This window comes from Hirsutella rhossiliensis (genome assembly GCF_020360975.1).
Source record: "Hirsutella rhossiliensis strain HR02 chromosome Unknown scaffold00002, whole genome shotgun sequence".
In the NCBI taxonomy this organism is placed as follows: Eukaryota; Fungi; Ascomycota; class Sordariomycetes; order Hypocreales; family Ophiocordycipitaceae; genus Hirsutella; species Hirsutella rhossiliensis.
The window spans coordinates 5,955,776-5,980,648 of record NW_025408668.1 but is presented as its reverse complement, the minus strand read 5'-3'; the positions used below and the strand labels follow the sequence as shown (position 1 = coordinate 5,980,648).

The 24,873-nt window shown below is 60.0% G+C and overlaps 10 protein-coding genes and 1 non-coding gene across 11 annotated transcripts; 7 read left to right on the top strand and 4 right to left on the bottom strand.

The window, feature by feature from the left end:
• Positions 1-1,961: 1,961 nt before the first annotated feature.
• Positions 1,962-2,959, top strand: HRG_02309 (3-oxo-5-alpha-steroid 4-dehydrogenase domain-containing protein; the record flags this gene model as incomplete). Its single annotated transcript, XM_044860780.1, has 2 exons — positions 1,962-1,998; positions 2,076-2,959. The coding sequence occupies 2 exons, from the start codon at positions 1,962-1,964 to the stop codon at positions 2,957-2,959; spliced, it is 921 nt and encodes a 306-aa protein (XP_044724413.1).
• Positions 2,960-3,230: 271 nt separating this feature from the next.
• Positions 3,231-4,079, bottom strand: HRG_02308 (GCN5-like protein 1 (GCN5L1) domain-containing protein; the record flags this gene model as incomplete). Its single annotated transcript, XM_044860779.1, has 1 exon — positions 3,231-4,079. One exon carries the CDS (start codon positions 4,077-4,079, stop codon positions 3,231-3,233), a length of 849 nt encoding a protein of 282 aa, XP_044724412.1.
• An 840-nt stretch (positions 4,080-4,919) lies between these two features.
• On the bottom strand, positions 4,920-7,932 carry HRG_02307 (RAM signaling pathway protein; the record flags this gene model as incomplete). Its single annotated transcript, XM_044860778.1, has 3 exons — positions 4,920-7,310; positions 7,369-7,480; positions 7,544-7,932. 3 exons carry the CDS (start codon positions 7,930-7,932, stop codon positions 4,920-4,922), a joined length of 2,892 nt encoding a protein of 963 aa, XP_044724411.1.
• A 1,690-nt stretch (positions 7,933-9,622) lies between these two features.
• HRG_02306 (DEAD/DEAH box helicase domain-containing protein) lies at positions 9,623-11,223 on the top strand (the record flags this gene model as incomplete). The annotated part of the gene is made up of 4 exons (XM_044860777.1): positions 9,623-9,702; positions 9,763-9,881; positions 9,939-9,973; positions 10,024-11,223. The coding sequence occupies 4 exons, from the start codon at positions 9,623-9,625 to the stop codon at positions 11,221-11,223; spliced, it is 1,434 nt and encodes a 477-aa protein (XP_044724410.1).
• A 187-nt stretch (positions 11,224-11,410) lies between these two features.
• On the bottom strand, positions 11,411-11,830 carry HRG_02305 (uncharacterized protein; the record flags this gene model as incomplete). The annotated part of the gene is made up of 1 exon (XM_044860776.1): positions 11,411-11,830. One exon carries the CDS (start codon positions 11,828-11,830, stop codon positions 11,411-11,413), a length of 420 nt encoding a protein of 139 aa, XP_044724409.1.
• Positions 11,831-11,857: 27 nt separating this feature from the next.
• Positions 11,858-12,082, bottom strand: HRG_02304 (uncharacterized protein; the record flags this gene model as incomplete). The annotated part of the gene is made up of 1 exon (XM_044860775.1): positions 11,858-12,082. One exon carries the CDS (start codon positions 12,080-12,082, stop codon positions 11,858-11,860), a length of 225 nt encoding a protein of 74 aa, XP_044724408.1.
• Positions 12,083-13,669: 1,587 nt separating this feature from the next.
• HRG_02303 (fungal specific transcription factor domain-containing protein) lies at positions 13,670-16,164 on the top strand (the record flags this gene model as incomplete). Its single annotated transcript, XM_044860774.1, has 2 exons — positions 13,670-15,913; positions 15,976-16,164. 2 exons carry the CDS (start codon positions 13,670-13,672, stop codon positions 16,162-16,164), a joined length of 2,433 nt encoding a protein of 810 aa, XP_044724407.1.
• Positions 16,165-16,624: 460 nt separating this feature from the next.
• Positions 16,625-16,696, top strand: HRG_12059. Its single transcript has one exon. It is a non-coding gene; the product is annotated as a tRNA-Met (tRNA).
• A 1,857-nt stretch (positions 16,697-18,553) lies between these two features.
• On the top strand, positions 18,554-19,258 carry HRG_02302 (uncharacterized protein; the record flags this gene model as incomplete). Its single annotated transcript, XM_044860773.1, has 1 exon — positions 18,554-19,258. The coding sequence occupies one exon, from the start codon at positions 18,554-18,556 to the stop codon at positions 19,256-19,258; it is 705 nt and encodes a 234-aa protein (XP_044724406.1).
• Positions 19,259-22,548: 3,290 nt separating this feature from the next.
• Positions 22,549-23,382, top strand: HRG_02301 (putative coiled-coil protein; the record flags this gene model as incomplete). Its single annotated transcript, XM_044860772.1, has 1 exon — positions 22,549-23,382. The coding sequence occupies one exon, from the start codon at positions 22,549-22,551 to the stop codon at positions 23,380-23,382; it is 834 nt and encodes a 277-aa protein (XP_044724405.1).
• Positions 23,383-23,936: 554 nt separating this feature from the next.
• HRG_02300 (pyridoxamine 5'-phosphate oxidase family protein ustO) lies at positions 23,937-24,764 on the top strand (the record flags this gene model as incomplete). Its single annotated transcript, XM_044860771.1, has 2 exons — positions 23,937-24,378; positions 24,445-24,764. The coding sequence occupies 2 exons, from the start codon at positions 23,937-23,939 to the stop codon at positions 24,762-24,764; spliced, it is 762 nt and encodes a 253-aa protein (XP_044724404.1).
• Positions 24,765-24,873: the final 109 nt, after the last annotated feature.

The window sequence follows — 24,873 nt, the reverse complement described above, 5'->3', positions numbered from 1 at the left end:
GAAAATATGGGACAGCCAAACAGATGCGTATATCCTCGTTGTCGCATCGCAGAGGCATGATGTGCGCCGAGCAATGGCTTCGACAGGCTCTAGGCATGAGCAACTCAGATACAGAGGATTACTGTTTATTGAGGCTAATACAGCGCACACAACACTCGTCCATTGCTGGAGAAGCGCCGTCGACGGAGGTTGACAGAAGCCGGTTGGTCAAATGTGTTTGGACAGTGCATGGTGTATTGAGCAGAGGCTAAGGGAAGTTGTCGAATGCTGTAGCCCGTAACATGGAACCAGCTATCACGGCCTTTTACCCGACGGGGGAGGAAGCTGTTACCGGTGCTGTGCAGATAGCTTGCGTCAAGGTTGCACGGGTATGTTCTGCAAGAGACATGATGCGGCACAAGGTGCTGTGTTTGCCAAACGTCACTACCGAACGGCGCCGACTTTGGACGATGGACATGTCCACGAGAGTTAGGCTCGGCCGGATTCTAACCTGACAGTATAAGGTGCTGTGCCCAAGTCAATGTCTTTGGGCAGTCTGATTATCATAGTTTATTCGTGCCGATGTATTTCCACCAGAAGACAGCCCGTTGATCTATCGGATCTCGACCTAGATACCGCATCCATGTCGAGCGGCGACTCGTGCCTTGGTCATGGCACGAGAACACGCCCATAAGCAGAGCACCTTGTTCGTTTACGGAAACTGACAAAAGACTCACTCATATCTGGGCATGCACCGAGCAGCCTTGACAAGCAAATGCAGAGCAGCGACCCACTACAAGGCAGTACAGGGCATGCGCGTGAGGCAAAACACTGAGCTGGAATGGCTGTAATTCGAGTGGGCTCTTGATAAGATGGCATCACAATTCCACTATGCCTCGGCTCTAGAGAGTTGCGCCGAGAGGTATATTCTGCTTGTTATATGCTCTATCTGGAGAATTGCGGCAAACAGAACCCGAAAGTCAAATGGAAAGAAAGGAGTGTTAATCACTATTTGGCGTTTGACGGTTAAGTGATATATGTCTGTTTATAGCAGCCAGGTGTTACTTGACCCGTAGGAGAAACAGCCACGAGTTGGACAAGCAGAGTCAATGAAGCAGACTGGGTGGTGGGCTGGTCCAAGTCACTGCCCTCTGATATTACCTATACAGAGCTCGCGGCAGCGATTTCCAGCAAGACTCCATAAGAGGGTTTATATGCCTGGGGATTCTATGGCTTATATACTGCACTGTTCACTCTCGTTCTAAGCGAGCTGCAATACTGGCACTGGATAGCCGGGCCGGGGCATGCGGCGCTCGGTATAATCCCTCCCAAGGCATCGTACGAGACTAGGCATAGGCAGTACTTCGTGCTACTCATATGAGACTGGTAGGGTGGTTGCTCGATGACTTGAAGCCATCACAACACGACCAAGCCTCAGCAGCTACACAGCTGGCCAGGCAGGCGTCGAGATATATGTAAAGGGGCCCGGCTCGACGCGAAACATTGATTCGCAAACAACTAACACAGCCACAGCAACCGTCTACAGTTGCTTTTAGGTGTTGCACGTCGCCACAAAATGCTGCTGTTGTCCTCACTTTTCTCGTCGGCCTCGCCGTGGCCAGCCCAGGAGGAACAGCCAGTCAAGGCCGTTGGGCATATTGAATGGATCCGTCTCCTGCTGCCGTACCGATGAAGCTCATGCAGCCGGCAGAGGACTCGATGGCCCGAGATGGAGGAGACTGGAGGAATAAGCACGGCGGCCGGTTGCAATGTGTTGGTTCTAAGCCGACGTGCATACCAAGTACGGAGTGCGCAGTAAAGGTGCCACGTGATGCTACCTGGTACGACATGCTGCTTAATTATCGCAGAGCCGTATTTCCCCCGACGGCTAAGTTGGAGGGCGGGCGAGGGCGCAAAAAGTCAATCCATCGACGCCAGACAACCAACATTGCCCTAATCCAGTGCTCCTCAAGCCCGCCACAATGGCTCCAACGGTGACGCTCAAGCTGACCAACCGCTGTATGCCCGCCCCCCCGCCTCCACAGCCTCGAGGCTCTGCTGCTGGATGGGCGTGCTGATTGACGACTCACCCGCAGCCCCCTCGCGGCCCGTCGCCCGTCTGCCCGCCTCCATCGACGTCCCCGCCGATGCCACCGTCGAGGACGTCAAGGTGCTCATCGCGCGCGAGGCCCGGCTCGGCGACCACAACCGCGTCGGCCTCTGCGACCCGGCCACCAAGAAGACGCTCAAGGACCGCAAGGCGCGCATCGCCCGTGAGCCCGCCGCCGCCGCCGAGGTGCTCGTCAAGGACCTCGGCCCCCAGGTCGCCTGGCGCACCGTCTTCCTCGTCGAGTACCTGGGCCCGCTGCTCGTCCACGCCGCCTTTGTCGTCGCCCGGCCCTACATCTACGCCGGCGCCCGCGGCCCCATGTCGTCGACGCAGTGGCTCACCTTTGCCATGATCATGGCCCACTTCGCCAAGCGCGAGCTCGAGACGCTCTTTGTCCACAAGTTCTCGGCCGCCACCATGCCCGTCTTCAACATTGCCAAGAACAGCTTCTTCTACTGGGCCCTGTCCGGCCTGCTGTGCGCCTACTCCGTCTACAGCCCGCGCTCGCTCGCCGCCACGGCCCACGTCCCCGTCGTAGACGCCGTCGGCACCGCCGTCTACCTCTTCGGCGAGGTGGGCAACGCCCTGGTCCACCTGTATCTGTCGTCGCTGCGCTCCGCCGGCGGCACCGAGCGCAAGATCCCCGCCGGCTACGGCTTCGCCCTCGTCACCTGCCCCAACTACATGTACGAGATCCTGTCGTGGGTCGGCATCGTCATCGCCAGCCGCGACTGGGCCGTCGCCCTCTTCATCTCCGTCGGCGTCGTCCAGATGTACACCTGGGCCCGCGGCAAAGAGAGCGCCTACCGCAAGGAGTTTGGCGACAAGTACAAGAAGAAGCGTTTTGTGCTCTTGCCAGGTCTCCTGTAGCTGCGTGTAGATGCATGTTGGAGAGGCCGTCACAGGATGCTAGACGACAGGGTCCTGGGTTTGGTTTGTCTATAGCTTGAGCGACTCGGATTGAAACGGTGGATGAGACTTGGAGAGATGCAACAAGATGAAAGGTAATGTAAATCAAAATAGTACACAACAAGTCAGTTCGCTAGATACAGTGGCATCTCCAAAACCCCGGCCGTTATTCGTATGCGCGTGTGTGTCGTGATGCTCGCTCCGTCATGGGGCCGCCTGTCCTCGCCGCCCTTCATGCCTCCCCAAGCTGCCGCCCGTCGACGTCCTTGAGCGACTCGGTTGAGAGCGAGGCCGTCTCGGAGCCCTTTGCTCGCCCGGAGCCCGTGCTCGAGTCGGGCTCCAGCAGGCTCCGGCTGGCCCCGGACGACGCGCTGCGCGTCCCGTCCGCGTCGACGCCGCCCTCGACGTCGTGGCCGTAAGCCTTGCCCTGCTGGGCGCCGTCGGCCTCGTCCTTGTCCAAATCCATGACGTCTTCTCCGCCTCCATCATCATCATCTTCTTCTTCCTCATCATCATCTTCCCTCCCGCACTCGCTGCAGCTACAGCTCCCACTACCACTGTCACCACCACCATTCGCCAGCCGAACCGTCTCCTCGAGGACCAAGAAGCCGCGCTCGAGCACCTCAGCCCAGTTCTGCACGTTGCCCAGCTCCTTGACCTTCTTGGCCGCCGCGTCGGCCTCGCGCGCCAGCTTCTCCCGCTCGCGCCGCAGCGCCTCGGTCGCCCGCGCCACCTCGCGCTCCTGCCGCTCCAGCCCGGCCGCCCCCTCGTGCAGCATCGCCGCGCGGCTCTGCAGCTCCGCGTCGAGCATGTTGCTCATCGACGCCACCACCGCCGCCCGCGCCTCCCCGACCTGCCGCTGCGTCTCCGCCGACGGCAGCGTCGGCTGGAGCTGCCCGGGCTCCGTGTTCGCTGTCGTCGTCGTCGGGTGCGCGTGCACGGCTTGCGCGCTCGCCGTCGCCGTCGTGACGCCGGCCGCGCATTTGGGGGGAGATGACGACGCCCACGGCTTGGCCGCTTGCCGAGCCGAGCTGAAACGGCCGGGCGCCGGCGGGTCCGTCGAGGATGCTGACGACGACATTGGCCCTTTGCCTTGGCCTTCTCCCTCTCCTTGGCCTTGCTGCTTTGAGCGCAATTTTTCGACCGGCGTAGGTTGTAAGCGACTGGAGACAAGAACTCTCTCCAGGTCTGCGAGATGCCTCTGGGTGGCGTGCTGTGCTCTGCGATGACCGGATTGACGCGGGGCTTTCCGGCTTGATCGCAGGGTGGGGTGCGTGAGTGCGATGATGCTATTGATAAAAGTCTCGACTGCGCTACAGAGTACACGCAGAAAGCCCCCTCGTGCAGAGGCCACCGTCAGACTCTCGCGAGCAATGTACACAAAGTCCGTCTACAGAGAAGCTACTCGTTGAGGCAGCTCCTAAGCATTTAAGCATCAGCTCAGCCGACATAATGATATCATCTTAGCCACGTCTCGTTAGTAGTACATGTACACGTTGTCAGATGCCCTTTATCGGCCTCTAAATCCATAATCTTTGGTCAGATGCCCTCGTGTGCTCGTCTTCAATCATGCCGAGGCGCGTCTTCTCTCTCGTTGCCTCAAGTCTGGCGCCGCGCCCAAACGTCATTACCTAGCAGGCCAAATGCGCAGATCCCGCTCCATTTTCCATTATGCATGTCCACCCGACTTTGCCGTCGAGGCCAACGAGAGGGTCAAAACAAAGGGCCTCTCGAACTCCGGTGCTATGCGAGAAAAACGAGTGTCTACCGACTGTTCCCCGACGTCAAGTCCACCACCTGCCCCTCCAGACAAGTAGCAGCGAAACGATTCGGGCGGGGCGGTTCCCGTGGCTATGCAAGAAGCTGCATCACTTGTCTCATTGCGGTGAAAATCCAAGGCGAAAACTCAAATCATGGCTGGCTATATGGCCACTTTTCCGCCGTTGATGCGTGGCGGTAGGAGCCCCAGGCCGCTGTTGGGGCTGAAAGGGGCCGAGGACGCCGACGTGTTGCCGTCCGAAGACATGGACGAGATGGACGACAACGAATTGAAGCCCGAATGGCCCCGTGTCATGGTCCCGGTGCGGGACATGGAGATGCCCGGGTTTGCAATGAGCGCGTCTGCCCTATCAAACACATTACCATGAAACGCCGCCGCAAAGGATGCGCTGTGGGGTGTCGTCGACACCGTGGCTTGCATCGCGGGTCCCAAGGCTGCGCTCTGGGGCGTTATTGGAACCTGCGCCTGCGTCGGCGACATGATATGGGAGGCATAAGAGGCTGCCGGCATGCTTCCGGAGCTCCAGCTGGGTCGAAGCAGATGGTGCCACGGAGAGTGTACAATGGTGCTGCTCGTCTCCTTCATGCTCTGCTGGATCGGCCTCAGACGGATTCTGGTGTCGGGCGGCAGGGGAATCGTGTTGATGGCCTCTATGATTGTGCCCGCCAAGGTGGTCCAGGAGGCAACAAAGTTGCTGCATTGATCCCAAAAGTTGGGCTGCGTCCTCACGCCTGGGTCTTTGAGCTTGATCAACGACAACCGGTTTCTCAGAATCTCCGTCTGCTGGATGGTGGTTTGGCACATGGCAATCAGGCTCTTCCAGTTTTGGATCATGCCCATGGGAGCGCGCTGCTGCAGCGCCCTTCTCAGGCCACCCGATAGCTGGTCCTGGAAATTGGGCAAGGTGCGGAGGACAATGTCCGACGATTTCTGCAGCGACAGGAAGATGCGGTCGAACTGGGCGTCGTCTTCGGAAAACTCGGAAGCCATGTCCCGGCTGTGCGCCGATGAAAACGACTCGCCCGAGCGAGGCGTCGCCGACGTCACCGTGACCGATCGTCCGTTGCCGTTGAGATTTGGCATGGGCACGTCCGTGGCAACTCTCAAGTTCGCGGGGTTGTGGACGACTGTTCCGTTGCGACTTCGTGCGAAGCCTGGACGATCCGCGGTCGGGGTGGCGGCCGGCTCTCGATAGTACGGGCGGATGGTCCTGTTGGTGCTCTCCAGGTCTCGATTGGCTGGGCGGGGTTTGGCGTACTCCGTCCTAACTGAGGCCAGCGTGACACGGAGCTCCATGATACTGTTGTAGAGCAACATCAGGAGCGTCCGAATATATCGCGCGTCTCCATTGTCGACAAACGTATCGATGTTATCCGCCAGCAGGGTGCAGACGTGCCCGTAGGCGCTCACAAGAGTCTGGCAAGCCCGGCGCACGTTCCCGTTGTCGCGAGAGGGGGCCTCGTCACCTTCCGCGATCGCCGTATCATGCTTTTGTATTTCCTGTTCCAGTTCCTCCACGTGTGAGTTGGTGTTATAAAAGACGATTTCCAGGCTCGACCTCTTGGCAGATCCATCATTGGTCAACGTCATGAGCACCTGGATCATGGGGTGAATCTGAAAGACGGAGTAGAGCACTCCCTTGGCGGCTTCAATGACGGGGTCAAATATTTTGGATTCGCGGCGCCGCTCCGGGAGGATGGAGAGACGCCGGACGTATATGGGGCGCTGGAGATAGGGCTCTGTCGGTGTGGCCGGACTCTTGACGCTGGCCACGGTGCCCTGCATCGCCGACCCATGGCTCAGGCCCCGGTAGTGGCTAAATCGGACGTTGGCTTGCGTCTCGTCCAGTGTGCCAAGCTCCGATGCCTTCTTGGAGACGACGCCCATGCGACGGTTGCGGCCGTCGGCCCGCTCGGAGCGAAGCAGTGTTTCCGAGTTGCTGCGAAGCCGCTCATTGACGTTGCCAATGGTCAAAGGCATGACGCCCGGCCGTCGAATCGCCGCGTTTTGTTGAGACAGGCCCCTGTAGTGCGACCTGCTGGGAACGACCGACGGGCGAGACCCGCTGTTGGGGGATCGTATGTCGGGCACGTCGGCGCCATTCACCTTGATGGGGAACCGACCGCTCGCGGCTCGCTTCAGAGGGAACCGTGGCGTCTCGGCCCCCTCGCTCGACTCGTCGCCTGTGGCCTCGGAGTCGGTACGCCCATTGATTGCGTACTGCCGCATGTACCTTTTGATATGTGCTGTCAACACGACTTCGTTGATCTCGATGTCCCGGGGAAGGCCCTCGTTCGGCGGGGTCCCAGTCTGGGGTTGCATTACGCCCTTGGGCGGGAAGCTGATGGGATTCCCCTCGAACTTGAGGACCTGTAGAGAGACCATGTCGGCCAGGCATAGAGGAAGCTCGCGTATCTGATTCTTGGGTACCGAAAGCACCTTCAACGACGATAGCTTCGAGAGTTCGCTAGGCAGGGCACGTAGTTGGTTGCGGCCGAGGTCGAGGATTTCTAGGGATTTGAGTTCGCACAGCTACACAGAGCGGGTTAGCCGAGCGCAGCAAAGTAAGCCGCTGATGGTGGTTCCGTACCGGCATGGGAAAATCTTTGATCTGATTGCCTCGGATGTTCAGGTATCGTAAAGAGGTGCACTCGGAGAATCGAGCGGGTAGCAAAGACAGCTGATTATGGGAAAGTGCGAGCCTGTGCGAGCATCAAGCTGTCAGTATTGGACGGCTGCCGAAGGGGTTGACGGCGTCGACTAACCGTTCCAGCTCATTTTTGACTATGTCCACGACTTCCTCTGGCAGTTTCTGGATGTTCTTACGGCTCAGATCAATGGTGACGCCGGAGCGGAGTCCAGGCCCAACGGCGCCAGCGTCTGCAGCTTGGCTCTTCTCGCTCTCGAGGGCTGTTTGCATCGCCTCGTGGGCCAAAGCGATGACCTGCGCTGGGGTCGTGGCGTTGTACGCCGACAAGGTCGCGTTGGACGAGGCATTTCGGAGACTGGCGTTGGAAGGCGCGGGCGGCGGATGGCCATTTGACAATGCAGCGTAGTTGGGGCCCGGCCGGCGTCCTTGAGCCGGGTTCTCGGGCAGGCCTCGCACAGCAGTAAGCGGCGCGGCCGCTCCAGGCATCCGATCCGGCCGCTCCATGGCGATGGCGAAGGAGGGAGCGGGCGGCGAAGTCGATGTCTCCAGCGCGCACGCGCTTGAGAAACAAAAGGAGGCGGGACTCTTGGCACAACAGGCGGCCGCCGAGTCTAGCGAAATGTTTCAGAGGCCCCTCTGCCGTTTTGAGATGCAAAGCCAAGGAGTCTCAAAGCCAAGGAAACGAGCAAGAAAGGGGCACCGACGGGGGGGGCGAAAACGCCGGGTGGTTTTGTCCTCTAGGCCAACCGATGCTGCGACAGTTTGCTAGACGAGGCAGGCGAGCTCATCGTGGTTTCGAGGCAGCTGGGCGCGCTGCGGCTGCTGTATCGTCGCGGCGCGAGGCCTTGGAGACGGGGAGGGATGGCGAAGCCAGGTAGGGAGAGGCTGTCCGGGAGAGATTCTAGAAGAGCGGTCGGTTTCTGCCTCGGCCATGTGGAGCTGGAAGCCGGGGTGGTTTGCGAGGGATGGATGAAGTGCCCTTCGTTTCCTCCAACTCCCTAAAACGCTCGTTCCATGGCTAACGAGGGCAAGGCAGGCGGAAGAAAGGGGTCAGAGAGCGCAGGTGGGCCCGAGGTATCCGTAGAGTGGATCCGACAGGCACCTGACGGAGAATGACTAAGGGGGTTTTCTGTGTGGCCTGTGCGGCGCGCAGTGGGAGGATTGGCGGGGATTGGCGGGGATTGGCGGGCGTGCGGGCAAGAGATACCTGCCCGCACCGGATCGAAGCCGTCGCGCAAGTAGCCCATGCAGCGAGGGTACCTCGGGGAGGGGACTGCGGGCCACAGCGGCCGGTGGTGGGTTGCACTGTGCAAACTCGGACCGCCTGCCATCAGGCTGCTGCACTTTACTGGTTCGGCAACGGCCCTGGCCGAGCGAGACCTGCAGCAGCGTGAGCGTCGCCCTTGGCTCAATCCCCAGCGAGCAGCTCGGTTGCTGGGCCTGGACAATGTGGTAGCGCCTGATTCGTACAGGACAGTGCCACGACGGGCCCCTCCATCTGTATCCCGATACCTTGTTTGGACGCTCAAGTCTCCGGGTACATGCAAAGGACGGGCAGTGCAAGCCCCTGGATCCGTCCCCAGCACGCGCGGGAGGGAGCGCCTAAATCCTCCTTCAGGCGGGGGCAAGTACTCGGTACCACGTCTCTACCACATCTCAGGCGACGGATACGGTAGGTAGATCGAGGCTGCGACGCGGGGCGTGCTGGGCAGCAAATCCACACTGTGCATAGTGCCCCACCACCAACATGACCCCGGGGGGGTGTTAGGGGGGGCACAATTAGTTGCGATTTGACCCCAGCCCTGCCGCCGAACAAACATCATCAACCGCCAGCCAGGAGCGTTGTCCTCTTGTCCTCTTGGCCTGCGCACGTCTCGGCTGGACCCAGAACGAGCAATCCCTCTCCACGAGGCGACTTCGTCGTCATCATCCGGGATTGGGCGTTCCATCCCCCGGGCCCCTTGCTCTGCCGTGCCACCACGCCGTCAGAGTTGGCGCCCATTGTCGTCGTTGCTTCTGCGCCAGCCAAGACAAGGCACGCTGTCACGGAGGAGCAAGCAACGGCCACGGTAGAAGTGCATGAAAAAGCAAACTGACACGCACTCGTCCAACCCAGCCATGCCATGGGGCCCGTCCCTGAAGTCTGCCGTTCGTCCCGTCGATGAGCCGCCGTCTCGCCGCCCCTTGCAGCATCATGCCAGCTCTCCAACGAGTCAGCTCGTGCGCAGACATTGGCTTTACCCTTCGCCGCCAATTCCACAAGGACGACTTTAGGTGGGTGGGCGCCAACGATGCCCAATCTTGGGCCGTCAACTGACACTCTGCCGCCGTCAGGCCGCATCAGCGCGAAATCATCCAAGCGGCACTTGATGGCTTCGACGTCTATGTCCAAGCGGCCACGTCGTTTGGCAAGAGCCTCTGCTTCCAGCTTCCCGCCGTAGTTGACCAAGGCAGTGAGTCCTTGTCCATGCTCTTATTCAGCAACCAGTAATTCATGCTTTGCTCTTAAGTAACCATTGTTGTCTCTCCGCTGCTGAGCCTGATGGTGGGCTTATCCCCTCTCACATACGACTTCCGGCCTCTGACGGGCCGCAGATCAACCAGGTCGAGGCTCTCAGAGCATCGGGAATCGACGCAAGCTCGCTGAATAGCAATACGCCGTATGCTGAAAAGAACCGGATCCATCGAGACCTGGAGACGGGCCATCCAAGGACGAGGCTCCTGTATGTAACACCGGAACTATGCTCCGCCGCTCGTTTCCGCGATCGCCTGCATCTGGTTTACAAGCAGAGAGAGCTGGCCAGAATCGCCATTGACGAAGCTCACTGCATCTCCGAGTGGGGCCATGACTTTCGCAAAGACTTCAAGCGACTCTCGTGGTTCAGGGAGACGTTTCCCGACGTACCCATGATGTGTCTCACGGCCACCGCGAATGCCCGGGTTCGGCAAGACGTCCTCGGCGTTCTGCGTTTGGATGCGACGCCCGAGAGGATAAAGTCCTTTCTCATGAGCCCGCAACGCAGCAACCTTCATCTGGAGATCAGGTACACCAAGGACGAGGACGACAGCCGACTGTCGGACTTTCTGAAGTGGATTCGGGGTGTCTATGATCGTCGGCGAGCCGACCTGAGAAAAGAGGAGCTGAGTAAAGCGGGCGAAAGACCGGACAACGTCCCGGGGATTATCTACACTATATCACGGGATGAGTGTGAGACGCTCTCGGCGGCTTTGCGGGACGAAGGCATCGGCGCCCGAGCTTTTCACGCCAAGCTGCCCAAGGAACTAAAGGAGGAAACCCTTGCTCGGTGGATCAACAACGAACCGGGCTGGGATATCATTGTGGCCACGACGGCGTTTGGCATGGGCATCGACAAGGACAACGTGCGCTTTGTGGTTCATTGGCGCCTGCCAAAGTCGTTTGAGGGTTACTACCAAGAGGCTGGACGGGCAGGGCGCGACGGGAATGCAAGTTACTGCTTCTTGTACTACAGCCGCGAGGATCTGGAGCGGGTGACTCGAATGATCCGGGGCGACTCAAAAGACGGGTCCAACTGCGAGGCCCGACTACGCAGCCTCCACTCTCTGGCCCTGTACTGCGAGAACACAGACTCGTGTCGGCACGCCGAGATTTGCAAGTACTTTGGCGAGGCGTCGGTTCCGGAGTGCGACTTTGCATGCGACTGGCACAAGGACCCGCAGGACCTCGAGATGAGGTTTCTGAGAGGCTTGGCGGACGAGGAATGGGTGAGCACACAGGCCATGCAGGGGACATATGACGGATACTGCGGTGAGTAGGGGTACAAGGCCGTGGTGGCTGAAACACACGAGGGTTCAGCATTTCGGACGGCCTCAGCATTGCCTACAGACTGGAGCTGGCACATCACGTACTATACGAATGCCATGGAGGCCCTCAGCCCGCGGAGGACCTGTGACGTTTGCGGGATGGGGAATACAAGCAATGTTTTTCTCACTGTCCCTTGAGTCACTGGTTCTTGCCCTCCTTGCTGGCCCTCTTCTGGGCAACGTGGTCGTCGACCCTCTTGAAAGCCATGACCCCCTCCATGAAGCAGCTCGAGACCCAGAGCCACCACAGGCCGGTCCAGCGATCGACGCCATGTCTCCGAAGCTTGCGGTCGAAGAGAAAAGACTCGACTGCGTGGAGGCCCACGACAGGGAGGAAGAGGCTACGAACCAGCCAACGATACCACTCGACGCCTCCCGGGAATACGGCGTCAATGGTGTTCCATGCACTGGTGGCGGGCGCGAGCCAGGGCAAGGTGGCGACGCAGGCAAAGTAGAAGACGACGCTGGCGAAGATGAAGAGATCGAGCGGGCGCGGGGGCAGATATGTAGTGAGGAAGACGTCACTGATGCCGAGGTGCTTGCGGGCGGTCGAGTCCATGTCGATGATGCGCTGCTTGACGTCGTTTCAGTTGTCCAGAGGGGGGGCAAAGGGGATGGCGTAGTCGTTGCCGGCAGCGCGGATGCGCATGCCCTGCAGCGTCAGGTCGCGCAGGGACGGGTTGGAGGCATCACGGGACGAGGCGCCAGCGAAGTGGCGGAGGTAATGGGCGAGCTCACGGGTGTGGGCGCGGTTCATGTGGGAGACGATGCGGTCGCGACGCTCCTCGTCGGCCGCGGCGACGGAAGCCATATTGTATCTCTTGTCTCTTTGGAGAGATGGCTGGCGAGGTCGCGTGTGTCACGCGAGTCGCGATTCCGTTGGGGGAGGGGAGGGGAGGGGAGGGGGGAGGGGGTAGAGGGGAGGATGCTGCTGTGGGCGGCGAGGTTTTGCGAGAGTTGGCTGGCGGGTGCGGAGCGGGCCGTGGGACCACGACGCTTGGTTGGTTGCCAAGACGGCTGTGCCTAACCGGTGGCATTTGGGGTTTCGACGGCGGCGGTGGCGGCGTCCAATCGCAGCCATCATGCACGTGCTGGCCGAGGCCGGCCTTGCTCTTACCTACAGTGCAGTATAAGCATATGTACGTACAGCATGCGTCGTCGCCCATGGGCATTGCCTGTGGCATTGCCTGTCGTTTTCTCCATGGAAGTCGGTACTTGGTAATTACGAACAAGGCAAATACAGTTCGGCCAAGACGATGATGCTCTGTCGACGGCGGAGCAGCGAAGCCGAGTCCGCTCCAGGACCGGGGTTGGTTTTCCTTACTTCCGTATCAATCAATCACCATGACGCCAAGGCCGGCAAATGCTTTGCCGTTGTGTCAGTGCGGGCTGTCAGACGGTCCGGCTTACGCGCTCGACGTTGGCCATGACTCGGCAGCCTGCATCCAATCGGCCCTGATCGGCGTCGTCCCCGTCCTGCGATGAGTCAACGTTTGCCGGCGATCTCTGGCGAGCAAAGGCGGGGAAGAAACAAAGACCGTTGGGGGTTCAAGATGCATTGCGTGCAGGCTGGCTTCGTGGACATGGGGGCCGGAAAAGGCTGATGAGACTGAACTCTGCTGCTTTCTGGCTGCGCGTGTATAGCTGTCCCCGCGGGATTGAATAATGGAAACCGCCAGAGGCTCGGCTGAGGAGAAGGAATGCCGCAGGACTTGGGCTTGGAGAGGAGGGGATCCTGGACGATTTAACTCAACTTAATACGCAGGCCCGGACGGGGACCCCAGGCGCGCATGACACCGGCCGTCTACAGTAAAAGGCGCACGCGACTCCGTGTATGGCATTAGTCACAGGTATTATTATTACAAGCCACGGGATGGATAGACGTCGAAGAGACTTCGGAGCGTCAACGGCGGCCTGTTCAGCTCAACTCGGCTCAACTCGTCGACTCCCATCTTGGCCTTTTTCGCGTCGGCAGCTGCCTGAGAATCTTGTCCTTTGCAACGCCTTTGGATCGGCGGTGAGTCGCCCTCTCTCGCTTCCGACTGTTGCGTCAGTTCGGGCTCGTCGCTGTCCGGCCTTCGGAGCTCCGAGGGCGGCATCGCTGAGTAAGGCGCTTCCTCTCGCCTGCTTGGCTGCTTGGCCGCTCCCGTCTCGTATTTCCGCTCGGGGTTAAGGCCGCCAAGGCCGCTGACAAACCTTGCAACGGTTTTTTTATCAGATGAGATTGATAAAGAGCTTCCCTTTCACGCGCATCGCCCCCGTTTCGCCCGCCCGCGCCTGGTCTCGCCCTTGATCAAGACGTCGTAACTCCGAAACACTGTTGGCCTGCGCCGACTATTGGTTTTTTTATTCACTCTCTCCCATCTCTGTGTCCACCTTGTATGAAAAATTGAAAAACATGTCTGGGCGAAGCGAGAGCCCGGAGTCCGACGGGGCCGACGAGGGTCGCGCCGGCAGCTCCGACCAACCGCCGGCGCGCAAGCGGCAGCGCGTGCGACTCAGCTGTCTCGAGTGCCGGCGCCGCAAGCTGTCGTGCGATCGCGGCTTCCCCTGCGAGCGCTGCATCAAGAGCGGCACGCCGGACCGGTGCAGCTACGAGGCCCGCAACGGCGACGTCGTCAACGCCGCCTCCGGCCTGCCCCCTCCCTTTCCCCAGCTCGACTCCCGAAGGTTCGGCATCGGCGGCGGCGGCGTTGGCGACGCCGGCTCCGGCTTCTCCCCGCGCGAGGACCATGACCGCATCAGGAGGCTCGAGCTGGAGATTGTCCAGCTCAAGAACCAGCTGGCGCGCCCCGGCGCCGGCGGCTCCTACGACGGCAGCACCGTCGCCGGCACCAACTCGCCGTCCACCCACAAGGACGACGTGCCGGGCGACGGCGGCGGCGGCGGCGGCTGCGACGCTGCGGCGGCGGTGCAGGAGTGCATCGACGCGGGCAACGTGTGCGGCGAAAAGGGCGAGCTGCGCTTCTTCCGCGGCAAGGGCTTCCGGACGCGCTACTTTGGCCCGCACAACGCCAGCATGGCCTTTGTCGAGCTGACGGGCCTGTGCCCCTTCATGCGCGAGACGGCCGACGAGTGGCTGCGGCCCGTCATCCTGCACGACCGCAAGGACCGCAAGCGCCGCAAGGAGGAGCGCGAGGTGCTCTTCGCGCAGCCCGACGCCTGCCTGGCGGCGCTGCTGCCGACGCGCGAGGAGACGGACGCGCTCGTGTGCGTCTACCTGGACCAGTTTGAGCAGATCCACCGCATCGTGCACATGCCCACGTTCCGCAGCGAGTACGCCGACTTCTGGAAGGCCGGCGGCTCGCGGCGGCACGCGGCCTTTACGGCGCTGGTGCTGTCCATGATGGCCGTGGCCAGCTGCGTCCACACGCACAGCAGCCTCAAGTTCATCGGCATGATGTCCAACGCGCGGCACTGGGCGGAGCGGTGGATCGGCGCCTGCGACGACTGGCTGGCGCGGCAGAGCCAGAAGCACCGCAAGCTCATCCACTTCCAGGTGGCCTGCCTGCTGTACCTGGGCAAGCGCGTCAACACCATCAAGAAGAAGCGCTTCTGGACGGGCGCCGGGGCCCTGATCCAGGACGGCATCGCCGTGGGCCTGCACCGCGAGCCGAGCCACATGGCGGGCAACATCAGCGTCTACAACCAGGAGATGCGGCGGCGCATCTGGACGACGGTGCAGGAGTTTGACATGCAGGCCTCGTTCGACCACGGCCTGCCGACGCTGCTGAGCCAGCTGCACTACGACTCCAACCCGCCGCGCAACCTCGACGACGACGACTTTGACGAGCAGACGACGGTGCTGCCGCCGTCCAAGCCGCAGGCCGAGTACACCTTTTCCTCCTTCCAGAACCTCGCGCGCCACAGCCTGCGTCTGCGCCTGGAGCTGAGCCGCCTCCTGACGGGCCCGCTGTCCGAGATCGACTACGACCAGGTGATCCGATACACAAACGACCTGACGCACGAGATTGACGCGCTGCCGTCGTGGGACCTCGACACGGACAAGGCCAAGAGCAAGAAGAACCCGCTCATCGCCTACACGCTGCTGCACGTCCAGCTGCGCCAGTACATCATCCCGCTGCACCAGCCGTACCTGAAGCTGCGCAAGCAGAACTCGAAGTACCAGTACTCGGAGATCATCTACTACAACGCCGCGCGCGACATTGTCCTGCTGCACGACAAGCTGTACGAGCAGGGCATCCGGGCCCTCAACTTCCTGCGCGAGGACGCCCTGACGACGGCCATCAACCTGTGCAGCGTCACCATGCTGCAGCCGCGCGGCTCGACCAACATGATTATGATCAACTCGCACCACACGCTCAAGCTGATTGAAAAGTGCATCGGCATGAAGGAGGATCGCCTGCTGCAGTGCGGCAACAACGAGCCGTGGGGGTACTCCATCATGTGCGCCGCCCTCGGCCTGCTCGAGGCTCACCTGGGCACCAAGACGCCCGAGATGGCCAAGTCGACGTCGGCCGAGCGGTTCGTCAACCTGCACTACAGGCTGTTGTCGAACCAGGAACCCCCCGTGTCGTCTTCGGCTGACAACCCGCTGCCGGCCACCCCCGTCAGCGGCGCCGCCCTGTCCGCGCCGGGCATGGGGCCCAGCCCGGGCCTGGATCTGCCCGACAGGGCCAAGGTAGCGTAGAACCCTCCCTTTCGTGACTCTCAGGACCTGCCTTCTAACAGCTCGCTCGCCAGTCTGTCACGCCCTTTAACTTTAACCCGACCATCTCCTCCGTGTCCGTCGACCCAACCGCCCCAGGGTCGTGGATTCTTAGCGGTGCCGGCGCGGGCGACCAGGCGCAGCCCTTCAACCTCGACCCGAGCCTGGAGCTGCTGGGCCTCAATCTGAACGAGCTGTGGGGGGAATCGTGGGAACTAGGTTAGGCGAGCGGGATATAGACGTCGGGTAGCGACTGGCAGGGTAGGATCATCGTTTCTTGGAAAGACGAGCAACAAGGGGGAAAGCGGACGGCAAGGGGAGGGAAAAGGAGCGGCGGAATGACTGCATGCAATTGTTGTGCGATCCTGGCGTTTTGGGGGACGACGTGTATACTAAAAGATACCATTTGAATCTCACGGCTCCATCTAGCAACGAGGGGGCAAGACGACCAAAGCAAGCAAAATGTCCATTCAAACCATCCGCTTGTTCCCACCCTGGACACGATAGGGCCGGGGGTCAGCTCACGGGGAGGATCCGCTTCATATCGGCTCCACGGCGGATGACTCACGCTCACGAGGGGGCTCATGAGGGTCCAAAGCCCCCTCCCGCGCACATGGCAATTCTCCGTCCTTTATATGGCGCATTTGCTTGCGTTGTTTTTAACAAGCAAGCTTGAGAAGTCGAAGCAACATAGCTCAGAGGTAGAGCGACGGGCTCATAACCCGTAGGTCCCTGGATCGACACCAGGTGTTGCTATCTTTGTTTTTTGTCGTTTTCTACTTTGTTGGCTTTTTCACTCCTCCTTCGGCCTTGGGGTTTAACATGAGTAGCGTAATTCGATATTTGTATTTTTTTTCCTTTGTTGTTGTCCGTTATACTCGAGATTTTTGCGTTGGGGTGTTCTTGTCACCGGCCTGACCCTCGTTCTGTGATGTGAAGTAATATTCACTCGACGCTTTTTCTTGACAAGCAGGCCAACACGGCTTTTAGGATCCCTCTAGGTCTACAGCCCAGAGTGAAGATGAAAAGACGGTCGCGTAAATTCTGCAATATTTTGAAGCACGAGCAAGGGGTTGCCGGCCATGGCCATCTCACCAGTCTGACGATGGGACGAACGCAGCACACGGACTACTTGAGAAGACCAGATCAATATATGTACACTCCCCGTGGCGCTATCTCTTGTCGTTTCTATATTTGCAATCGACTCGACTGCATACACCCTCTCTACTGTACTGCCCAGAACTTCGGCCAAGATCTTGACTCCCGGGTAGGCTACTCGCCCAACAATGTGCTTCGCCATGCTCGAGATTCTTTGACGGCATACGCGTAGCAGGAATCTGGAAGGGTCGTCGGAGCCCAGTCGTCGTCACCCAAGAGTGTACCTGGGGTGTCGTCTTTGGGGGCTGACCCGGTCTCCCTTACTCGGATGCCCAAAGTCTGCACCGTGACGTCGGATCATTCGTCTTGTGGGAGCACGGCAGAGGACGTGAAACAACTTCCAGGGGCTTCAGCGTGGTGTCGGTTTCGCACTGTATTTACCCCATGATGCCGCCCCCGTCACCACGGCAAGACACAGTGCGCCTGGGCGCAGGTCGACACCACCATCAAATGACCAGGTCTGCTGTCGCATCATGCACATGCACAACAGACGACGCCTTACGGCCTCGTCCCTGCGTCGCCCCTGCAGCCTCCCGCTCGACGACTGCCGCCACCTCCGACGATGCTGCCTCGCACCGTCCCGAGCTCGCTCTTGGTTGCCGCGCGCGCCCCCGTCCGCGCCGCCGTCCTCTTCCGCCGCAAAGACTCCTACGGCAAGCATTGCTTCTGCCGTTTCTTCTCTCGCGACCATCTCGCCTCTGGCTGAGAAAAATCAGGTGACCCGCCTTGAGACGCTGGCAGATGCGCGAGGTGTGCGTGCCGTGCCAGCCTCGTGGACCTGTCTTCTCCTCTGCCGGGCTCAGTGCAAATATATCATCATCCAGAGCCCCTTTGTGGATCCGCCTCGTCTCTGCTGACAGCTGCCTTCGTGCAGTCATGAGCGCCGGGATCCAGCCAAACCATCTCAACCACAGCCACAGACGCCATTTGCCTTTGAACGCACCTCTTGCCCGCCATGCGCCTGATCTCTGTGTCATTCCCTCTTCTCTTGATGCTCTTCATGTGGCCTCGTTGGGAGACAAGTTGGCTCCGGTGTAGGCATGACCACGATTTCTTCCTTCATATGCGCCCCATGCTCCTCACTCTTGCTCCAGCATTCGACGTGACTCCTTTTGCTCAGAGCCTGTGGCACTCTTCTTGCAATCACTTGAGTGCCTCGTCTTCCTCGTCCGCCGCGTCCACCTGCCTCGCTCTCTAAGACACCTCGCTCGCCATCAGTTCGACTGATACTAGTATTTAACATGTCCCCTTCGTCGCTGCTGCTGCTCTGGAACCCTCATCCAATCTAGATTCCACTTGCTTACTTGCCATATTTCGTTTCAGCAAGGCTTGGTGTATCCCGTCTTGGTCTAAGACGGGTACACTGAAAGCCACGTCGTTCGCGACACCACCGCCAAACTGGGTGCCCAACAGAGCCAACCGCTTCCCAAGCTCGACATACCCGAGCTCCCGCGAATGTCCCGACGCTGGTACTTTGAGACGGCGCCGTCCGGCAAGGAGCAGGTCATTTCCGTCAAACGCACCCGCTCCCATAGGCACCACCACCGTCACCACCGCCACCATGACCCCGACGTCTACAGAGTCAGCCGCGATGAGTGGGACGGCCTCGTGGAGCGGGAGCGCTGCCTCGCCGAGACCAACAGGAGCCTGGCTGACGAGGCCAATGGCCTGAGGGCCAGCCTCGCGGCCGCTCAAGCCGAAGCCCACAACTTGTCCAACGTTGTTGTTCCTCAGCTGCAGGGCCAGATTAACGCGCTCTCGGCCGACAACGAGGCGCTTCGGCTATCCGTCGACAACGTCGCCAGACAGAGTTGCGAGGAGGAGAGACTGCGCCAAATCATCGACAGGCTCGAGAACGACAAGTGCTGTCTGGAAAAGGCGAGATGTAGCCTGGAGAGGGAAAACGCTGACCTCAAGACGGAGAACGCGAGCCTCCGGGGAAGGATTAGGTGCCCCTCGAGGCCGATGGAGCCCGGATGCGGCCGCCGTCTGCCGGACTTGTCGCGGGACGCCGAGTATTGGAAGGATCAGTGCAGACAATGGCGGTCCAAGTTTGAGGACACGAGGCGGCGGCACGACGACACGTGCGGCATCTTGGAGATTCGGACGCAGAAGATGAGGGCATACGAGGAGATACTCAAGCGACGCCGCATCATCTAGCCGGAGTGGACAGAAACGACCATGACTTGCCTTTATTTCACTTTCGAGTCTCTGGGACGTCATATCATCTAGGCCTGAGTGGACAGAGATGACCATGACTTGCTCCTCTTTCTCTTTCGAGTCTTTGGTAAGTGCAGTACCTCCCTCTGACAGTCACATGGGGGCTGAGGCTTGGAGAAGGCAACGGCGTGACCTGGTCCGTCTATTTCCGTCACGACTTCAGCTGGGCCGTTGCTGACGCTTCATTTTCGATCAGCAGTTAGTTGGCCTTATGTCGACATCGGTGTATTTTGAGCCACGGCTCGGAACCAGTTAATTCGGACATGTTACACAGGGTTGCCGCAGCCTATGACGACGTCTGCTCTCTCTGGGCGACCGAGTCCAACGAGTTCTTGGTGCTAGCAAGGCAGATTTGCCACGGCGATTTTATCAGGTAGTTGATTATATATAAATATATATTATGTCTTCCCCATTCCCCACAGGCCAGCTTCGTGTGCTTTGATGGGCTCGTGACCGCATAGGCTGGTGGCGAGCGCGGAGGTCATGTGCGGCGGGATCTACTTGTGCAAGCAGGCAAACAGGCAAGCAGGCAAGCAGGCAGCAACCGCATATGCAGCAGCGATGGCAGCTCGCGTCTTCGCGAGAAGGGCCTCGCGAGAGCGAACGGCTATAAACGGAGCATGGGTGATGAGAAGCAGGTTTGTCGGTGACGTGGTGGTTGGCTTTGCAAGGCGCTTGCGTATTGCTCGTCCTACCTCGACGTCCTAGACGGCGCAGAGGCATATGCCAGCTGATGATGGTCGGCAGCGGAAGCGAGTTCGTCGGGTGTTTGATTGGCGCAGCAGGAGGAGAGCGTTGGGTGGTTTGACGGACGTGCACAATGATGGGGCGAAGAAATCTGGCATTGCAGATGCATGCGGTGCATGACATAGGTAGGTAGGTATTATGCATGCAGGCGGGGAGGGGGGCCGACGCCGGCCTGAGTTGCCTGCCTGGCTGTCAACGATTAATTATTTAGCGAATACTCGAGGCTGTTTCGTTGACGCTGTTGGTGGTGCGCATTGTCTCGGCTGTGTAATGACTTATTATGCACACGCCTGGGCATGTGGCGTGTGTGTAAGTACTGTATGTGCTCCAACAACAGCTTTTTCGACATTGGTAGACGTGAAGCTGCACGACAGGGGACGACTTGCAGGAGCACGGCTGCTTGCTTCATGCATGGACTGGTTAACCAGACCCGCCGGCAGTCGTCTTTCCGTTGGTGGGCATTGGGCAACAGGGAATGAAGGCAGCCGGCGAGACGACGGGGCGCCGCCGAGCGCGCATCAATGGACCGACCGGCCCAACGGTCTAAGGGCCGGGACCCACCCAGCCGGTACGATACGCCGCCTGCTGCGCGTGCCCGACGCCGGCGAGGACCACGAGCCTCGACGCCCCCCGAGCCTCGACGCCCCCCCCCCCCCAGCCGCAAGCCTGGGGCAGCGACCAACTCGACTGACCGGAGCCGAGATGGGGTGACGCGTACAGCAACTGGTTTCCCTGCATGTATCATGAGCTGAGAGTAGAGGCACCGACCCTGATGGAACGAGCCCAAAGGAGTTTAACAGTAAGTAGCAAGGGGAAGGGATGGTGATGTTTACTCAAGGCCGGAATGCAGCGCCGCGTAGGACAAGCTGTCATTACTTGTCAGGCAGACGGTTCGGTAGGCAGCAGCCGGCAAGAAGCGGCTCTTGGACGAACAGGCGCCCGCACTGCATGTGGTGCCTGCCTACCGATAGGGTGTCAAACACCGGATGCATTGGTGACGCCAGAGGTGCGGAGGTGCGCTGTGCACGACTTGCAGGCTGTTGGTTGGCAGCATAATACTCCGTACTCTTAAATTCATGCCTTTTCTTTTTCCTGCGCTGCTTCTGCGTCGTGCATATGCAGGCGGAATGCGCTGCCTTTTCCCCTCTGAACTGCAGGTAATTATGTACAGTATGTGAGTACAGTATGTACAGCAGGCTGCAATGCTGCAATGCTGCCATGTCCCGACAGTACTATCCGTACAGTACGGCAGGTCCAGCGGCGGCTTCTGGTAATTAGGGGCCGTCCCGCTGTGGTGGTGGGTTTTACAGTACTTGCTCTACGGCACCGAGCTCAGCCCTATCGCGCACTGTACGGATCTCTGCTACGTGCCAGGTCGTCCGTCCGAGGACGAGTGCCACAAAACAACGACACCACCGCCTGCTCACCGACCAGACACGGACGACCCTTATTACGGCTTTGCTAATGACGCTGCGTGCCAATCAAGAGGCGCGAGATGCACAACACGAGCCAGGCACAACACACTGTCCGCGGCGCGTCGACTTTCCCCAGGCGTCGGGGGAAAAGGGAAAAAAGCAGCACCCAACTGCCTTCCCGCTGCCTCTCCCACTGCCTCTCCCGCCGACCCCGACGACGGTGAGTCACCCAACCATCGTCGTCATCGGGGCCATCCGTTCGCGCCCGAACCCACGGGCTGCACCAAGGCCCGGCAGCTGAGGCCTGTTCTGGTTGGGGGCCCCGGCAAGGCAGCCATGCCAGCCTAGCTAGATGCACCGTCGGCGGATTGCTCACGCACAGCCCCTGTCAGTTCCTTCGTGCGCCTGCCTGCTCGTCACGAACAATCGGTAGGGAACAAGGCTCTCGCGAGGCCTACTTTTTCGACTTTGCCCCAGCTCCGCCATGTACGTACATTGACGTCGACGCAACGCGAGCCACCACTGAGACTGTCGGGCACTCCCTCCACCCCCCCCCCCCTTGGGGGCTCGCCAGCGGGTTGGCTGTGTGCCTGTTGCTAGCCTGGGCCTTCGGCAATCCGCGACATCACCCTTCTCTGCTTGCTGTTGGAGGGATGCAAGCCGTTCTTCCCACCACCCGCCGCAGCTTACACCAAGTCCGCGCACACACACACACACACATATATATATGTATATATATCTCTCTCTTGATGTCCAGCCGGCCACCGATGTGCTCTTGTTTCCCTTCTTTCTCTCACAAGTCTTCATCTTGCTTAGGACAATTGTCTCTTGATCCCACCATTGCCCAGACTTTTCTTTCCGAAGTCCAGACGACTCCATCCTTGCAACCACTTGCATAACTCGGGCTTCTCCAACTAGCGTTTGTCATCCTTCTCGCGCGCCTTGGGTTCACCTGTGCCTTATTGGAGTCGCCCAACTTCGACCCCTCGCTGGCTTGTTTCCTGGCTGCAGGCCCCATCTGTCGTCAAGCAACCGACACGGCTTCGCCAGATCGCGGCGCCCGACACGATGCCTTCGTCGCACCGCCGGCCTGCGCCAGCCACCGGCCGCAGGACTCATACCAACGTCCCTGCTTCGTCCCCTGGGTCGCAGGCGCAGCCCAGCCTCTCGAGCAGGAATCAGGATTTGACTGAGGAGCTTCAGGAGAAAGTCATGGATGCATACACCCAACTCAACAAGGTTTTCTCGGAACGGGACCGCTACGCCCATCTATACGAGCAGGCCAACAAGAAACTGTCCGAGTCGCAAGCGGCCAAGGCAGACCTCAAGAACCAGGTGCATGCCCTCAAAGAGGAGATGCTCACGTCGAGGTCCCTCAAGGAGGAGAACGCCGCGTTGAAGCGCAAGCTCCAGGATGCCAAGCGGGAAAACAAGGAGCTCAACAACGCCATTAGTGAGTGGAGAAGCGAATACGCCATTCTCCAACAGGACAACAACGACCTTACTGCAGCATTCAATGCCGCTGTCACTAGCCCATCGGGCGTTCCTGGCCCGTCAACGAGGCTTCCGGAACGGCCCAAGCCGTCGCACAAGGAGAAGAAGGCCGAAAAGGAGCGGCTCTCAAAGCGCTTCGGCGACAACCCCCCGCCACCCCAGAGCCGGCGGCAGAGCTTCTTCGAACCCCGGGGCCCCGGTGCCCGGCCCGCGCCATCGGCTCCGGGTTGGGATTGCGCCGACGTCCCAGCGCCGACCGCCCAAACGCTGTACCGCACTGTCACCTTCTCGACGGTCCCGCGCACAGCCAATCCGCTTGGCTCAAGCTTGTACCAGCCGGGTGGCGGCAGCTTGTACGACGACGGCTTCGAGGATGGAAACTATCACGCGCACCCCGTGCCTCGGTAGCTTCGCAGCCACTGCGCCACGCGCTGCATTCACTTATGAAAGCCCCGAGATGAATGCACTTCAAGATGACAGACGTGATGGCAGGCTGCTGCACAACGAATCCAATTGGCACCATTACTTCAATCCTCCCTCGGCCCGCTGTCCAAACCCGCACATTACCACCCATATATACGTTACAGAAGCTGCATCGGCCCTTCACAACGGCCGTCGCCGAGCCCAATGGCCGGAAAACTGAGCTTCCCTTCTCACCCCAATGCCTCCCTACCTCACCTAACCGAGATCCGTCATGCACCTCCTCGGCTGATATCCCTGTCGTTCTTGGTTACCCTCGTCCCCCCTCCTCCTTTGTCCAGGCAGCAAAACAATACCGACTCACATCGCCGAGAATCGGCCAGCTGAGTCACACCCGCGCCGTCCATATCCTCGCCCCTCCCCACGGTCGCACCCTCGTCGGCCCTTTCGCCCTCTTGCACGGCAAAGTCCATCATATTGGATTCTTGTCTTCAAGCAAACGCGCAAGGGACTTGGCTTCACCAAGTGCATCGCCTGTTGTCATGAAGCTTCACGCCAGCCTCTCCGAAGACCTCGCCGCGTGGGCGCAGCGACAACCAGTCTTCTTTACAGCCTCGGCAGCCACCCACGGCCGCCACATCAATGTCTCCCCCAAGGGCATGACAGACACGCACTTCGCCGTGCTGGGTCCCAATCAGTGCGCATACATCGACCGCACCGGCTCCGGCTGCGAGACCATTTCGCACGCCTACGAGAATGGCCGCCTGTGTCTCATGTTTATGAGCTTCGGCAACACGCCGCGCATTCTGCGTTTTTTCTGCCACGCTCGCGTCGTGGAGTGGGACCAGCCCGCATTCCCGGACCTTGTGCGCACCGTTGCAAAGGGGAAACGCGAGGCCTTTGAGGGCGCGCGCGCCGTCATCCTTTGCGACATCTGGGAGGTGCAGACGAGCTGTGGCTACGGCGTCCCGCGAGTCAAGAAAGGCCTGTATGCCCGAGACGACGACGAAGCTACGTCGACATCTTCCCTCGAGGAGATCCTGGCCGCAGGGCACGGCGGGGACGACAAGCTCGACGAGTTGGCCGTCTTTGAGGCGCGGCCTACCATGGACTCGTGGGCGGCCACCAAGGCGCAGAGCAACACGCTGCATGCGTACCAGGGCCTCAACAACAGCAAGAGCATCGACGGGCTGCCGGGCCTGCGTTCCGCGCGGCGAGACACGGGCCAGACGCTGTGGGTTGGAGATGCAAGAGCGCGCGTGAGGCGCATCCTGGCCGCGCCGGAAGCCGTTGCTACCGGGTTTGCCCTGGCCGTCGGGCTGTACCTGTTGATGGCGGGGTTGAAGGTGCTTCTTCTCTCGCCGCTGTGATTGGTGCTCGTGGTCATGTTTCTTGTGTCTTTCCTCTACTTATTCTGATTTGTTTGTGTGGATTGGAGTTCCTTTTGTTCAAGATGCTTGCAATGGATACCGGAGAAAA